Below are 17731 nucleotides of genomic sequence, written 5' to 3' on the forward strand. Positions count from 1 at the left end.
ATCAATGTAACAAGTGTGGCAGATTGTTGACTGTTGAAGCTTGGTGGTGGGTATATGGTAGCTTATTACACTGTTGTGTTTATCTTTGAGATTTTCCATATTTTTTTATTTTAATGGAAAGGGAAATCTCTGTGTGATGACGGCAAAGATGTCAGAGTCATTTGACTGTTTGTCCCTCCCCGCTCCAGTCCCCCTTCCTGTACTCTCTTTGCATATTAATGAGCTGGTGACCCTAGATTCTCAAACTGACCTCCTGCCTCTCCTGCGCGGAAATAAACTAGAGCCATTTACTTTGACATTTCTTGGTGGTCCTCTTCAGAAATTTTTAATACCATTTGATCTGTGACTTTTACAAGTTTTGCTCCATTTTGAGGTCTCTTAATTCCCTCCGCTTGGGGCTCCTTTCCCACTTAATACGTATTTTTATTTATTATCTTTCCTTTAATATGTATTTTTAAAGATGCCCTTCTCCTCACAATGGCCTCTTTGATATGTCAGTAAACCATGCAGGGCTCATTTTTTTTAAGTGGCTGTTCTTTTGGATTTGTGCCATGCATTTATCACAGGCTTCCAATAAAGCACTTTTAACAGAAATGGGCTCCAGGCTTTCTATGGGCTGCAACTTTTTTAACAATTCCTTTCATTTCTCCCCCTGCTAATGCCCTCACTCTGTCCTAGTTTCTCTTTCTAAAACTGAGCAATCCAGTGATGGATTTCCCCCTCCCTTCCCCGTTAGCAAGCTGAATGTGTATTGTGGTCACTATTGACTGAGTGGTTTACCCGTGACCACTCAGTGCCCCTGTGTGGCCACTGCACAGACCTAGATTCTGTTTACAGTTTCCTGCAGTGGGGCTTCAAGTATTAATATTTGCCAAGCAACCGCACTCCTGGCTATACCAATCCTCACCATTACGTTGTCAACTACTCACTCGCAATCTACAGGATAAAATCCCAACTTTCACACCTATTAGAGTGGCTAAAATAAAAAGACCAAACAGCCCAAATTTTGGTGAAGATGAAAGCAATTCAAAGTCATATGCTACCAGTGGGAAATGTAAAATGGTGCAGCCACTTGGGAAAACAGTTTAGCCATTCCTCAAAATGTCACAAAGTTGCTGTGTGGTCTAGCAACTCCATCCCTAGGTATGTACCCAAGAGATGTAAAAGTATGTGTCCTTACAAATGAACAGGAATGTTCACTGTAGCATTAGTCACAATTCCCAAAGGCCCACTAATAGGTAAATGGATTAAAAATGGTGCTGTATCCCTACAATGGAATATTACTTTGCAATAAAAAGGAACTTGATACCAGGCAACGACTGTAATGAATCTCAATGTGGCTAAGAAGCCAGCCTATAGAAAAGTGTATATTGTATAACCCCATCTTTATAAAACTCTAGAAAATGCAAACTAACCTATATTGACAGAAAGCAGATCAGGCACAAAGGCTGGGGATGGGGCGAGGAATTACCAGTCATTATTTTGATTTCATGGGCTTATACATATGTCAGAATTTATCAGACTGTACACTCTAAATAAGGGCGTATCTCATTTATACCCCTTCATAGATACTGAGTTTTTTTTTTTTAATAAATTGAGGGCTGGTGGCAACCTGGCATCAAGCAAGTCTATATGTGCCATTTAAAATTTTTATTATTATTTTTAAAAAAGTATTTATTTGGCTGCAGCAGGTCTTATTTACGGCACTTAGTTGTGGCATGCGGGATCTAGTTCCCTGTCCAAGCATTGAACCTGGGCCCCTTGCATTCGGAGCACCATGTCTTAGCCGTTGGACCACCAGGGAAGTCACAGAGCCATTTTTTTAAATCAAATTTTACTGGAGTATAGTTACTTTACGATAGTTGTGTTAGTTTCCATTGTACAGCAAAGTAAATCAGCTGTATATATACATGTAACCATTCTTTTTCAGATTTCCTTCCCATCTAGGTCACCACAAAGCACTGAGTCCCCTGCGCTCTACAGTAGATTCTCATTAGTTACCCTGTGCACCGTATCATCGGCATATATGCGTCAGCCCCAGTCTCCCAACTCATCCAGCCTCTCCCTTTCCTCCCTCAGTGTCCATACGCGTATTCTCTATGTCTGTGTCTCTGTTTCTGTTTTGCGAATAAGATCATCTGTCATCTACCATTTTCCAACAGCATTTGCTCACTTCATATCTCTGTTATATTTTCTTAATTCTTGCAACACTTCAGACTTTTTCATTATTATTTGTTATGCTGATCGGTGCTCTTTGATGTTACTACTGTGACTCGCTGAAGGCTCAGATGGTAGTTAGCACTTCTCAGCAGTAAAGCATTTTTACATTAAGATATGCATATTGTTTTCCAGACATAATGCTGTTACACACAACAGTGCATCGTAACTTATGAAAGGGAAGTTGCTCAGTCGTGTCCGACTCTCTGCGACCCCATGGGCTGTAGCCTACCATGCTCCTCCATCCATGGGATTTTCCAGGCAAGAGTACTGGAGTGGGTTGCCTTTTCCTTCTCCAGAGGATCTTCCCGACCCAGGGTTCGAACCCGGGTCTGCCGCATTGTAGGCAGACGCTTCACCATCTGAGCCACCAGGGAAGTCCTATGCTAACTTATATGCACCGGGAAATAAAAAATGTGTGTGACCATTTTACTGCAATCCACTTTTACTGCAGAGGTCTGAAACTGAACCAGCCATATCTCCAGGGTCTGCCTGTGTGTGTACTTTATGTCAATTATACCTCAATAAAGCTGAAAAAATAAAAAAGAATAAAAACAGGGACTTCCCCGGCAGTCCAGTGGTTAACACTTCGCCTTCCAATGCAGGGGCACAGGTCTCCATCCCTGGTTGGCACACTAAGACCCCACATGCCACTCAATGTAACCAAACATAAGAAATAAAAAGAATACAGACTCCTGGGCTTGGGGAAGGGAGCTCCAGGCTGCTTCTCCGGTCACCGTGACCGGCGCCCAGGCCGGTCTCATGCCACTCCAAACTGTCCAGTGGAGCTCAGACGCTCGCAGTGGCCCACTGCGGGAGGCCTTCCTCTTGACGACGTTTGCGCCCCTCACCCCCAGAAGCCACCAGCTCACTTCCAGCCCCAGCCACTGGGCCGCTTAGTGTCGCTGGCCCATGGTCAGGATGTATCAGCGTCACAGTCGCTTCTGCATTCCCAGTCTAGGTTCCCGCACCACACAGCAGGATAAGGAAATGGCAGCCCACTCCAGTATGCTTGCCTGGAGGATTCCATGGACAGAGGAGCCTGGCAGGCTACAAGGCATGGAATCACAGTTGGACACGACTGAGTAACACACACACACACACACACACACAGCAGGAATGTGGAGTCTTCGTTCACCACATGCACGCACACACACACACACGCACACACACACACACACAGAGCAGGAATGTGGAGTCTTCGACTGAACCCCAGGCACACATCGTTCGCATACACACACACACGCACGCACACACACACACAGAGCACACACACACACACACACACACACACACACACACACACAGCAGGAATGTGGAGTCTTCGTTCCCCAATCAGGGACTGAACCCAAGCCACCCAAGTGGCTGAACCCAAGTCTTAGAAGCATGGAGCCTTGACTACTGGACAGCCAAAGTCCCTTCCGCAGAGACAGTTTTTTTTCCACCAGTGTCCTTTCTACAGAAGGGGATGGCTCTTTGGAGACCACTCCTGCCAGGACATCATTCACGCAGCTAACAATTGTAAAGTAGCTACTACTCGGTATAAGACCCTGGGCTACGACCCTGGACAAGGTTGTCAGAGAGAAAATCGTCTAGCACCTGAGCAGCTTCCACACAGCCTGGAGAACTTTGGCGCCCAGGGCATACCAGGAGAAACCTCTACCTGGACTTTGCAGTAGGGTGGGTTCTACCAAGAAAGGCTTCTCAGAGGACATAATTTAATCTGAAGAATGAAAAAGACCCCTGAGTGGATGGGGGTGGGAGAATTTCCTCCCACATGGAATACCACAGGCAAAAAAGCCTGAAGTTGAGAAAGGGCATCAGTGTAGCTGGATTCTGGAATTTGGAGCTTTGTTTTGGTCGAAAGATGAAACTGTTAGGCCATGCACGGAGCCTGCCATTGCCTAGATTCTAGAAGGCTCTGGAAGGCAACATGTAACTTTGGAAGGATTTTAAGATGAAGAGTACCTTTGTTTACATGTGTCTCTCAAAACTAACTGTGACTAGGGTGGGGAGAGCAATGGAAATTAGAGCAAAGCTACAGGCAAGGGCCCTCTTAGGGCATTGCACTGGTTCTGGGGGAGGTCCACAGTAGCACAAAGCGAGGAGCAGCAGAAAGGGCTGGGGCTGTGGGGTGTCTTGCAGTCCTGCCTCCACACCCAGCATCATCACCTACTTCCAGTAGACCGCCGAATAATCTCCTGAGACTTTGTCCTGAAAGCCCACTCTAAAACAGTCACCGATCCATCCTCTGAGAGCCAGGAGTACTTTATGTTCATTGGAAACAGGCAGACCAGGTCCCAGGACAGATTAAACCAGGTCTCCACCTGTGGGCTTTGAGACAATCGGTCTAGAAGTGCTCTCAGCGAAACTCCTTCCTCCCAGGCCTTAGAACCGATGAGTGCATTCTGAGGCAGACAAGGAGGAGCCTGTGAGCCCGCATTGCTGTGGGGCTACTCCAGGCTGCATTCCCAAAGCTTGGAGACAGTCTGGGCACAGGTGTCTCTTGTCTCTTAGTCCTCACTTAGCAGGTCTGGCTTCTGGAGATGAGGGCAGAATTGGGGAATTCCTAGGGCCCACACTGCCCTGCTGGAGGCCCAGGCCAGGCACTCATGTAGGGAGGGCCCAGGCAGGCCCTCATGTCTTTAGGCCCAGAGGATGTATCCTTCTCAAAAACATTTTCATCTCCCAGCATCTAACATAGGCATGTGGCAGCTGCTTCTCGAAGGTTCATTTATTAATCAAACCAGTGTGGACTTCTAGAGAAACACAAGACGCTTAAAGCTGTTATTGGCATTCCCTGTAAGGGGACTGTATTTTTCAGGGAAAGGGGATTTGTGTCCATATAGGGAAGTTTGTATTAGGAAAATGTGCCTTCAGCTGTCAGCTTCAAAAATCCCTTAAAAATCCTCTGGAGCCTGTTTTGCTGGTAGTGGTGGTGGGGATTAGCTGGTGAGCCAAATATGGGGCTGGTGGGCAGGTGCCAGGCTTTCACGGGCCTCAAAACCAACCCTGGAAGAAAGGCTCAATCTTCTCCAAAGCTTCCACCCAGTGATGGATGTGCCCAGGGGGGGCCTGTGCCCCTTATACTCCATTCACCTCAAGTGACCTTCTCAGGCACTTGTATTAGCAAATATTTGTTTTTCCCAAACTTATTTTTTAAAAACCTTAATTTTTATTGTTTAGTTGTGGCATGCGGGATCGAGCCCCCTGCATTGGGAGCACTGAGGGCCCCCAGGGAAGTCTCCACAGCCTTAAATTGTGACGTGTTTCATAACCTGGCACCACCTAACATCTTTGTTCTCCAGTCCTGATTGGTCTCAGCACCAGCCCCCTCACGGGACACATGCACCTCTGGGTCACTTCAGCCTTCACTCACTCACCACTGCCTCTGCCCTTCATTTCCTTCGTCTGGACTAACGATTTGCCACCTATATAGTATCTGGTATTATGGTCTCAATGTAGAGCTTTGGTTTTGCTTTCCTAACTGAACAGTGAGGTCCTTAAAGGAAAATTTCAAGCCTTCAAGCCTTCCCAGAGCATGTATCAGCATCGATCCCAAGCAGCTAATCAATCAGTGACTATTGATAGGCAGGGGTCACTCAATTTCCAACATAGGGGAAAGGAGGAGGGAGACCGGCAGGCAGCAAGAACACCTCCAACTGTGGGTTATCTGTAGTCTGACTCTACCCTGTAGATGCCTCGGGTTTTCCCAGAGTGCATGGGTGATCTCGGAGAACACATTCTGGAATGAATTTGAATCATGAGGGAAAGGGCTGGCAAAGAGCCCAAGCTGAGAAAGTGACATTTTAGGGCCAGAAAATCACCAAAGCTATACAGGAAACCCATCTGCTCCCTTGCTGGCCTCGGCGGCTAACAGTAAAGCTGAGAGCTAACATTTCACAGCAGAATCCAGGTTAAACAATCACAAGGCGTGCGAACACAGGCAACCACTTGACATCGCTCGCGCCAGCAGAAAAATTGGATAAAAAGCAATCTTTGGCAAGGCAGCCAAGGCTGCTCTGAAACAGCTTCCCCCAACAGTGCCGCTCTGCCAAGGCAAGCTTCTGCTCATTGGTGGTTCAGAATACAAAGTTCACCTCCCAGGGCCAAGTGCACACTGAGGGCTGCTGTCGGCTGCCACCCTGTGGTCTAAATTACAACAGCCTGTCAAGACTGAAACTGGTGGTTCAGCTTTTAGTTCAGTTCAGTCGCTCAGTGGCCAGCTCTTTGCAGCCCCATGGTATGCAGCACGCCAGGCTTCCCTGTCCACCGGGCCAGTGATGCCATCCAACCATCTCATCCTGTCGTCCCCTTCTCCTCCTGCCTTCAGTCTTTCCCAGCATCAGGGTCTTTCCCAATGAGTCAGTTCTTGGCATCAGGGGGCCTAAGTATTGGAGCTTCAGCCAACAGGTGTCGATATGGCTTTGCGGTTGCCAGCGCAGAACCACTGACGCAGCTCAGGAAACTACCAGTGTCACCTGGCTATCACTCTCCCTCTCCATGTAAAGCTGCAGAACGCCACCAATGATCCCCACGTTCCCATACCCCTTAAAAGCCACTTCCAGCTAGTCTTGCTGGCTTTCCTTGGTGGGCCTGCTGGCTGACCCAGAGTTGCTCCTCAAAAGCTGACCCCTGTGCAGGAAGTCCTGATTATAATCATCAGCAGTCCTTATTTGATCTCCAAAGCGAAGTTGGCATCTCACCCAACAAACTTGCGTGCAAGCCCATGCCCCCTGGCACTGCGCCAGGAAGATGGTGTTTGTAGTGCAAGACCATAGCAATTGTCCCATCAATCCTCTCTGGGTACTTACAAGATGGCACTCTGGTTAGAGGACTCTGCATTTTCATTGCCCTGGGCCCAGGTTCATTCCCTGGTGGGGGAGTGAATTTCCAGCACGCCAGGCAGTGTGGTCAAAACGGGAAAAGGTGTCATCTGGCCTCACCAAGAACCACCACCACTCACTCATGTCGTTTTATGCTGGGTCACCACCAACAAACTTCAGGAAAACAGTGCATTTCCTGTTTTGCAGGAACCCTGGGACAGCAAGAACTCTAGCTGTCTATTATTTTTCTGATTATGCAGAGATAAAAAATCCCAGGGTTGGGTAAGGGGCCTTCAGATGGCTGAGCAGTCCTTTGGGGATATTTTTGTGTTTTTCTGTTTCTTATAAACCCCGAGCTTTGAAGATTAGTAATTCCAGCACCAACTGAACAGCAGCTTTCCCACCAGACAGCCAAGCCAGCACCGTCGGTTTGGTCAAGACACTCAACTTTCCCACAACCTCCCAGAATGGTGACCACACTGGACAGGACTCTACAGGGAGCAAGTGCTGGAACAGGGAGGGCCCAGGTCGAAGCCAAGCACTACAGCGCACACAGTGACAAGTGATATCACCCTGTAAAATGACAATTCCCAAAACCAATACGGTCCTGCCCCACTTACACTCTAACCCTTAAACCTGAACCATTCCTGTTTAGGCTACATAATGCAAACAAAACAGGGCACACAAGATTAATTTTTTCTGTTTACAGGTTTATTCAACATAAACAACCCCTTTCAACTTTACTGAGGTGGCTGACCACGTCCACGACCAAATCCGCCTCTCTGCAAGAGAAAGTACATATCAGCATCAGTGGTGTGCCGGGCGCTGGAGAGGCTCCCAAATGTAAGGGCTCAGGGGATCCAGCCCTGCCTCTTACAGACTCTTGGGGTCACCTCCGTAAACTGGGATTAAGGACACGCACTCTGGAGCATGCCCATATACACACATGGAAGCACCTAGGAACAGGACGTGATCCTGCGTCGCCACATACACTTTTTCATAAAGGAGACCTAGTGAACAATAGTGTCCTGTCAAAAGCTGCTCAGGGGCAGCAGCCGTCCTGACAGTGATACACCATGCCGGGGCTGAACACTCTACTTGGATTAATTAATCTCACAACTAGCTCGAGATAGCTATGATCACCAGCTCTATTTTATACATGGGGCACTGGGGTCTAGAGTCTGCTCAATCTCCAGTGTCCAGTTCTCAGCTTAGTTCACGAAACTAACCCCGGGGGATAATGCTGACCGTTACTGAACTAGAAAATACCACTGTGCCTCATGGAGTGTTGATTTGTGAGACTCTCAGTAATTGCTTTCTTTACAGAAGACTGCAGGCTATGCCTGAATATAAAAACCTGTTTAGAATTTGTGGTTAGGACATCCCTGAAGAAGCAGATCCAAAGGGTTGAGAGCAAAAAGGGGACACTTACAAACTGGAATTCAGTTGCTGACCCAGCTCCGGCCTCGGCTTTCTTGTCAGCACCAGCTGAAACGAGAAACACAGATTTAGATGCATCATCTGGTCTGATCTACTACAGAACAAGGGCAGACAAATGCCCCAAGCCCATTTTGCAAGAAAAGTCATGTCAGCAAAGAATGAAGTACGAGCAAATTACACCCTGCAGTGGGGAAATATCTTCTGAGCCACCTTTGCTCCCGCCTTCTCCTGAGCTAGGCATCTTTCTAAACTCCCAGCCCAAACTATTGCCTCCTCCAGCAAGGCTGCCTTGACCACAAAGTCTGGACTATGTGCCCTTTCTATACGGTACTTCCTATCACTGAGTTATTTCCATGATTCAGACCAGCACCCAGCTCACAGGGGGAGCTCAGTGAAGGGAGATCTAAGAGGTAAAGGTGAAACAAGATGAAAGACCTAGTACCGCTCTGCCCTATACAGCAGCCACCAGTCCAAACTGAGATGTGTGCAAAATACGACGAGACTTCAAGACTTGCGAGAAGGCAAAGGATCCCACTAATGTACATATTAAACTAACAGTTTAGGGCCTCCCTGGTGGCTCAGTGGCAGAGAATCCACCTGCCAATCAATGCAGGACACATGGGTCCAATCCCTAATCCGGGAAGATCCCACATGCCTCAGAACAACTTAGCCCGTGAGCCACAACTACTGAGCCCGTGCTCGAGAGGCCACGTCCCACGAGAAGCCAGTGCACCGCGACTGGAGCAGCTGCAACTAGAGAGAAGTCCACACGGCAGTGAAGACCCAGCACAGCCATCAGGAGTCATTTTTCAAAATTCAAGGTAACATTTCGGAGAAGGCAATAGCACCCCACTCCAGTACCCTTGCCTGGAAAATCCCATGGACGGAGGAGCCTGGTGGGCTGCAGTCCATGGGGTCATGAAGAGTCGGACACGACTCAGTGACTTCACTTTCAGGCATTGGAGAAGGAAATGGCAACCCACTCCAGTCTTCTTGCTTGGAGAATCCCAGGGACGGCGGAGCCTGGTGGGCTGCCGTCTATGGGGTCGTACAGAGTCGGACACAACTGAAGCGACTTAGCAGCAAGGTAACATTTAAAAATATACTGGAATTAGCTGCTGCCTACTCAGCAGCACCCCCCAACCAGCGAGCCACTGTATCTTCCCATCTTCACACCTGATCATGCCCATCTCGCCCTGACATGCTCACTTCCCCACCCTCAACTTCAGGACCAACTGTCACATCCCCTGACTCATTTCCAGTGTACCTTGACTTCTAAAAAGAGCAACCACGAACTTTCTCTGAACCAAGAGCCCGTCTGCTGGAGGAATTCTTTCTTAGGAGGATTTAGTTCAAGTGCTCACTTCCATCAGGATTTCACATCTGAAGAATCAGGTACCACAAGTAGGAGACAACAGTGAAGTCAAAGTCCTCCAGTTGCGTCTGACTCTTTGCGACCTCACGGACTGTATGTAGCTTGCCAGGCTCCTCTGTCCCTGGGATTCTCCAGGCCAGAACACTGGAGTGGGTTGCCATTTCCTTCTCCAGGGGACCTTCCCCAGGTTGCCTGAATTCCAGGCAGATTCTTTAACCATCTGAGCCACCAGGCAGGAGTAGTAAAAGTATACATTCCCTTTTATACCTTGCTTTTATATCACAAATTATTACTTCTCCAACAAGGACAGTCTCTTTAAACCCAGCTGAATGGCTCCCCATCTTATTTCAGAGTAAAACCTCAAGTCCTACCATGGCCCACAACTACAAGACACCCTCATCCAACACTCCTGCCACCTTCTGTTCAGACAAGCCAGACGCCTTCCCCCAGTAGCCTCACTACCTCCAGATGTTTGCTTCTATTTCACTTTGACAGAAGTTTTCCTGCAAATCCTACTGGAAGTTTCAATACCTACTCCCCTGCTTTAATTTTTCCCTGTGGCACCCACCATGGACATAATTATACACTTATTTTTGCTTATTCATCTCCTAATACCAAAATGCAAGTTCAAGAGAGAAGAGCATCTCATCTTTTTATGTCCACTACTACCCACTAGCTCCTAGATGGTGTCTGGCATAAACCATAGGCACTTAATGTATCTATTGTATGAACAGACATCTGTGGTTCCCATCAATGTGAACACCTGCTATTTAAAAACAAGATTTTGCATTATTCTGGCAATAAAAAGAAACAAACGTGACGGGAGGGGGCCCTGCCCTCAAGTTACCACACAGGAACACAAAACAAAGAAAAGCATGTTGCTCTCCTGAAAGTTTTCAGTTTTGTTCCAGTTATAGGTCTTTAAAGTGTTTTGTGTCCCCAGCTCAGAGTGTCCCTCCTAACCCCCACCCCTGCAGAAGGCAAGACACACAATGGACTCCAGGTGGTATGATCTGAGATGAACCCAAGGATCTTCACTGGTCACCTTGGGATCTTCAAGGGCCGAGCCCCAGGCAGGGGAGAATCCTGAGACTCCACCCCAACACCAGATCCACATGCCGATACTCACGGGGCACGGCGCTTCGTCTGTAGGTGTCTCTGTCGGCTTCCCCTCGCGTGAGTCTTGCAGGTCGCTCTCCCTCCAGACCTGCACAGATAAAACCACAATATGAACACAGGGTAACATGGGAACTCTGCTCCTTTCAGGCCTAGAAAATTCAAAACTGCCCTCTACTTTCGCTTTGCAAAAACTTGGTTTATGATGCGTTAATGGGACAGGAACTCCTACACCCAGAACTGTCAGTTAGATACTTGCCATCATTGACATTCTGACCCCTCAAAGACCTAGGAAGATGCACATCCTATTAAAAATGTTATACATGGCAACCCACTCCAGTATTCTTGCCTGGAGAATCCCATGGACAGAGGAGCCTGGCAGGCTACAGTCCACTGGGGTTGCAAGAGTTGGACACAACTCAGCAGCTACACCACCACCACACCTGCAAAAGGTCTGCTTTCTTCTGTTTTATTTCTCAACATAAATTTCCCAAATATCTGGCAAATAAAGAAACCCAGTCATTTCTACAAACATAAATAGCCAAAATTTTGAACTTGACCCATCTCTGAAATAGAAAACTTCTAGTGCAAACAGGAAAGGAGTCACCATAAGCAGCAAGCCTCACCTCCAATGTAAGTATACAAATAGAAGCCACCAAGAATCCTTTAATTCCGCTCAGGCTTTGCCTTATACCTCACTAGGCTGTGAAACGTACGTTATTAAGGCAGATTTTAAAAAAGCTACGTTAACATTCCAACACTGGAAGGTTAATCTAGCAGTCTCTCTACCTTGTTACTCCACAAAATTATCTATAGCATTTATGATTCTTCAAATAAAAGTAAGACTGATTTCCAAGGTGCAATGAAGAACCTTTGCTCTAAACATATGTAATCCTACCTAACCACTAGAATACCCTCGTGAGTTTTCATAAAGAATACAAATTCCTGAGCTCCATGACGTCTTTCCAGGGAACCTAGGCAGTCTGATGATCATGTTTTTAGTAATCTCTGCATTTCATTATTCAAACTCATAAAACCTCCGGTGCAGGTTTTTGTTTTTAAAGAAAATAAGGGAACCATAAACTTGACAAATGCCAACTGTGAGCCAGGAATGATCTCAAGTCAGAAGGTAACTCCCTGCAAACAAGATCCTTTCACAGTGTTATCTGTGTGTGTGTGTATACATATATACGTATATATACATACACACACTCTCTCTCTACATCCGTTCTGTCCTATTTGGCTTTTATTTTCCTCCCTTTGCCAAGAAATCTTTTCATTTCTTTCACATGTGGTAAACGGCTTTGCTCTCGACTTCTTGGGGGATAAACACCTTGGTCTACTTGAACTCTCAACACCCTGCCACATGTATCTGGCCTGTGTTTAATACTACTTCTTGGGATGGCCTGAAGACCTGTGTTCAATTCCGTTCGATGTTCTAGGACTTGACTTAGATCTTGCATGCCAGAGTACCCCAAAAGCTGATTCCACTCCTTCACCCATCCTGGATCCTGTGGAGTTCATGCAGCTAAACTGTGAGAGCAAACACGTGAGGCCTGCTGCAAACAGGGACTTCTAAGATGACAAATACATCTACAAGTCTGTGGTCCAAGGCCATTTTTGGTGGTTATAAGCAGCATTTACAAAACCAGAGGGAGCACACAGCTCACCTGAAAACTGAAGGTGTATATGCTAGAGATGAAACTGAATTCTATCCAGGTAAGAGATGTGCTTATGTATACAAAGCGAGGAGGAAAGGCTAACAAGACCAGAGTTATCTGGGAAAAGACAACCTGCGCTCACAGAAAACAGTCGCATGATTAGTGCCAAATTTCAGAGCAGTCTTCCTGCTGAGGTCATCAGAATTACACAAGTATGACTTTGTTCCCCTGTATTTTTGTAAAAAAAAAAAAAAAAAAAAAGATTCCAGTGGTGGTGTATTAATAAGACCACCTCCTTGCTCACACAAAACCCCACCATTTCACCTCTCCCCGCAGAAAGAACTTCAGAAGATGCCCTTGCAGACATTACGTGAGCACTGTACCTTTGGGCCGTGGCCGGCCAGTCTCAGGACGGCTGCGACGCAGGGTGGCGGGCACGATCTCAGGGGGCAGGTGGAGGTAATCACGGAGATACTGGATGCCCTCGTTGGTGAGGTACCAGTAGAAATGTCTCCAGGCAAACTGTTCCTTCACGTAGCCTCGTGACTTGAGAGACTGTAAGAGGGAAAACCACCGTTGAGACAGAACTAGAGGCTTGAAGCTAGGAAGGCAGCGCCAACGGGAAGCTAAACTGCACAGCATGCAAGCTTCCACGGTGTATCTACCTTACGGCCCTTTAAGGCCGCAAGCAGCGCTGGGAGTCCTGACTCCGCCTTGAAATTTGCCCTGACCACCAGCGGAAAAGCCCCTCCACCCGCACCCCAGCTACCTGCATGGCTTTCATGACGTGAAGATTGGGCACATTCTTGTCTGCCAGCTCCGGGTGCTTGGGCATGTGGACATCCTTCTTGGCCACCATCACCCCCTCCTTAAAAAGGAGTTCATAAATGGCAATCCGGTTCTTCTTGGGCATCAACATCTGCAAGAAGAAAGAAATAAGCAAGAATACTTCTGAGCACTGTGGCCAGAGGCCATAACCCAGTTCATCACCCCCAAAGACTGAACGCACACACACGAGTCACTATCCAACGGGTAGAAGTCTCAAACATTCCAAAAAACATGCAGGAAAACAGGAATTTAAACTCCTGCACATTTAAGCCCAACAGTTACTAGTTCCCTCCTCCACCCTCAAAAACAGGATTAAGAAGTTGTCAGGACTTTAAGATAAAACGAGGGTGGGGCTAGGGGGACATTCCTGCCCCTGATTTTCACTCTCACAACGCAGTATAAACGGGGCGGGAGTCAGACCCTTATAGTGAAAGTCACTCAGTCCTGTCTGACTCTTTCAGAGTCCATGGAATTCTGCAGGCCAAATACTGGAGTCGGTAGCCTTTCCCTTCTCCAGGGGATCTTCCCAACCCAGGTCTCCTGCATTGCAGGCGGAACCTTTGCCAGCTGAGCCACCAGGGAAGCCCAAGAATACTGGAGTGGGTAACCTATCCCTTCTCCAGCGTATCTTCCCGACCCTGGCATCGAACCGGGGTCTCCTGCATTGCAGGCGGATTCTTTACCAACTAAGCTGTCAGGGAAGCCCCTCAGGCCCTACACCCTTGGGAGTGTTTGGGGCGCATCAGCAACTGTACCTAATGCGGCACGCGCGGCGGTGCCTTCTGGCGAGCGAGAAGGGGCCAGAAGAAAGCCTGTCGATCCGTGACGGGCCTCTGACCCCCAAAGCAAAAGGCTGAGGCCCTCACAGCCCACCCCTCTACTCCTAAACCTGAGATCCATGGCCGAGCAGGGAGGCAGCCCGGAGTGAGGGTTCTACCCCGAAAAAAAGAAAAAAGCGTGCGGAAGACACGCAGTCTCCCGTCTCGCCCGGACGGTCCCCGCCACGCTAGGGCTTCATCTTCCCCTCCTCCATCCGGACACCAATCTTCGCCTGCCAGGGCCCCACTACTTCCCCCCCCCCCGCAAGAAATGAGCTTCTGGGCGCTGCCTGCTCGGAAATGGACGTGCGGGGAGCGGGAGAGGGCCCCCGCCACCCTAAACCCGGCGAGGCACGACGGCGGCGGCGGAGACAGGGCCAGGATGGGGGCCGATGGCACCGCGGCGCCGGAGGGACTCACCGCGACGGTTGCTGTGTCCGGGGCCGGCGCTGGAAAGGAAGGGGCGTGCGCGGCGCGGGGCCTCTTCCGGGCTGCCGGGCCCCGCCCCTTGTCAGGACCCACGAGCTGCCTGAGGCGGCCTCGGCGGTGCCTGAGAGACTGGCGGCCCCGGCGGCCCCTGCGGCCGCGAACCCCGGCCGGCCTGAGGCAGCGCGGGAGTGGGAGCCCGCGTGCTTATCAAGAAATGATCAGCTTCGTGCCTGGTCGGGTCCTTTAGAAACACGCTACGTCTTTATTTTCTCCGTTTCCCGCCGGTTAATTTAATTTATTATTATGTAAGGAATATATGCTCTTTGAGCAGGGAAAAGGAGATACCTTCTGCCTACAAAATAACAGTGACGGCAGTACCAATAATGGAAGAATAAAATTCCGTCAACCGATGAGTCGCTGTTAACGTTTTGGTATAAACTGAGAGAAAAGTGTTAGAGTTGCCTAGCTCAGTCGAGTCTGGCTATTTGCGACCCCTCCTCTGTCCATGGGACTCTCCAGGCAAGAACGCTGGAGCGGGTTGTCCTTCCCTTCTCCAGGGCATTTTCCGGACCCAGGGATCAAACGTGGGTCAAAGGAAATGTATTTTTTGATAAAAATGGGATGATTTGTACGTATGTTGTGGTATGATATGTGGAAACCTGTTTTGTTTTTGCTTTTTTCGTTTACAGCTATATCATGAATCTCTCTTCAAGGTAATTAATACCTACAGTTTTAATGACTAGGTGGTAGTCCACTAATGGATGGTTTAATCAACACTCTGTGATGGGATATATATATGTATATATATTAATCCTTCAGTGTTATAACCAATGGTGCCACACACTTATCTGCACACTTGTCACCGTCTCTTTAGGACAAAGCCCTGGCGGTGTAATTGTTGAGTTACAATGTTAGCGCATACCAATAATGAAAGAATAAAATTCCATCAACCAGTGAGTCGCTATTAACGTTTTGGTGAAAGAAAAGTGAAAGAAAAGTGTTAGTTGCCTAGTTCAGTAGAGTCCAGCTATTTGCGACCCCATGGACTCTAGCCTGCCAGGCTCCTCTGCCCATGGGATTTCCCAGGCAAGAATACTGGAAAGGGTTGTCATTTCCTTTTCCAATGTTATGTATATTTTATCACAATTTAAAAAAAAATAAGATTCATGTATACAGATTTTTTTGTTTAATATCTTGAACATTTGGACAAAGAACAACATAATCTAGGGACTGGTCAAGCAGATTTGGAAAAGAATACCGTAGAATTCCTAGCAATAAAAACTAAAATGATTGAGATTTGAAAGTTAATTTTAAAAAATAAACAACAGATTTGATACACTAGAATAGAAAAATCATGAAATAGAAGACAGAAGTAAAATAAGAACAAAGACAAAAAGCATTCACCATGTAGTCCAGAGACTAAAAGAGGCAGGACAAGTGAGGGCAGGCAGGGATAAATTAGGAGTCTGGAGTTAACATATACACACTTCTATGTATAAAATAGGTAAACAGCAAGGACCTACTGTATATGGCACAGGAAACTCTACTCAGTATTATGTAATAACCTATAAGGGAAAAGAATCTGAAAAAGAATATATAACTGAATCACTGCTGTGCCCTTGAAACTGACACAATATTGTAAGTCAACTATATTTCAATAAAATTTGGGGAGTCATGGAGCAGGGCATGAGGTCTCTTAGTTCCTTGACCAGGGATCAAACCAGTGTCCCCTGCAGTAGAATCTTGACCACCTGAACCACCAAGGAATTCCCAACACAATTTTTTTAATAAAGTAAAAAATATATAATGGGAAAAAATAAAGGAGATGGAATAGTTGGAGGAAAGGATTTGAGGTGGGAAGGATCAAGAGGGAAAGTCTAATATATGTCTATGTGAAATCACATAAGGAAATGATAGAAAACATGGGAGAGAGACCCTCCAGAATTCTTGGAAGACAGCACACTTCAGATGTACTGCTATCTTCAAATTCCAACTTGGATAAATAAAAACAGATCCATGCCTAAACATGTCATAATGAAGATGCAGAACATCAGAGATAAAGAGAAGATCTTGTAACTAGCCAGCAGGAAGAGACAGGGGTGATGGCTCACTTCCCAGCAACAGCACTGGAACGCATTTTACTGAAATACAGCCTCACAGGTCTCTTCCCTTACCAGAGCTAGAGCGATCCTGCTACTATATCAGACCAGGTCACTCCTCGGCTTAAAATCCTCCAATGACTCCCAGTTCATTTAAAAGTCTTTGCTGCTGTTCAGTTGCTAAGTGAAGTGAGTGAAGAAGTAAAGTCACTCAGTTGTGTCCTACTGTTTGCAACCCCATGGACTGTAGCCTAACAGGATCCTCTGTCCATGGGATTTTCCAGGCAAGAATACTAGAGTGGGTTGCTATTTCCTTCTCCAGGGGATCTTCCCGACCCAGGGATCAAACCTGGGTCTTCTGCATCGTAGGCAGCCGCTTTACCGTCTGAGCCACCAGGGAAGTCCAAGTCATGACCAACTCTTTGTGACCTCATGGACGGCAACATGCCAGGCTTCCCTGTCTTTCACTATCTCCCACAGTTTGCTCAAACTCATGTCCATTGAGTCAGTGATGCCATCCACCATCTGTCACCCCTTCTCCTATCCTCCATCTTTCTCAGAATCAGTCTTTTCCAATGAATCAGCACTTCACATCAGGTGGCCAAAGCATTGGAGCTTCAGCTTCAGCATCAGTCCTTCCAGTGAATATTCAGGACTGACTTCATTTAGGATTGACTGGTTTGATCTCCTTGCTGTCCAAGGGATGTTCTAGAGTCTTCTCCAACACCACAGTTCGAAAGCATCAATTCTTTGGCTCTCAGCCTTCTTTATGGTCCAGCTCTCACACCCATACACGACTACTGGAAAAACCATGGCTTTGGCTAGATGGACCTTTGTCAGCAAAGTAATGTCTTTGCTTTTTAATACAGTGTCTAGGTTGGTGATAGCTTTTTTTCCAAGGAATGAGTGTCTTTTAATTTCA

General features: G+C 47.3%; 1 protein-coding gene across 2 annotated transcripts; it reads right to left on the reverse strand.

Annotated features, from left to right (window-relative positions):
• Positions 1-7732: 7732 nt before the first annotated feature.
• Positions 7733-14742, reverse strand: RPS10 (ribosomal protein S10). 2 transcript variants are annotated; one of them, XM_015102661.4, is made up of 6 exons: positions 14702-14742; positions 13405-13554; positions 13019-13190; positions 10988-11065; positions 8476-8531; positions 7733-7825 (listed from the first exon to the last, which is right to left on the reverse strand). In XM_015102661.4, exons 2-6 carry the CDS (start codon positions 13552-13554, stop codon positions 7784-7786), a joined length of 498 nt encoding a protein of 165 aa, XP_014958147.2. In that variant the 5' UTR covers positions 14702-14742; the 3' UTR covers positions 7733-7783. The 2 variants fall into 2 exon arrangements, with proteins under 2 accessions (XP_014958147.2, XP_060259566.1); XM_060403583.1 differs by having other exon boundaries at positions 7733-8531.
• Positions 14743-17731: the final 2989 nt, after the last annotated feature.

This window comes from Ovis aries, chromosome 20, assembly GCF_016772045.2.
Source record: "Ovis aries strain OAR_USU_Benz2616 breed Rambouillet chromosome 20, ARS-UI_Ramb_v3.0, whole genome shotgun sequence".
NCBI lineage: Eukaryota > Metazoa > Chordata > Mammalia > Artiodactyla > Bovidae > Ovis > Ovis aries.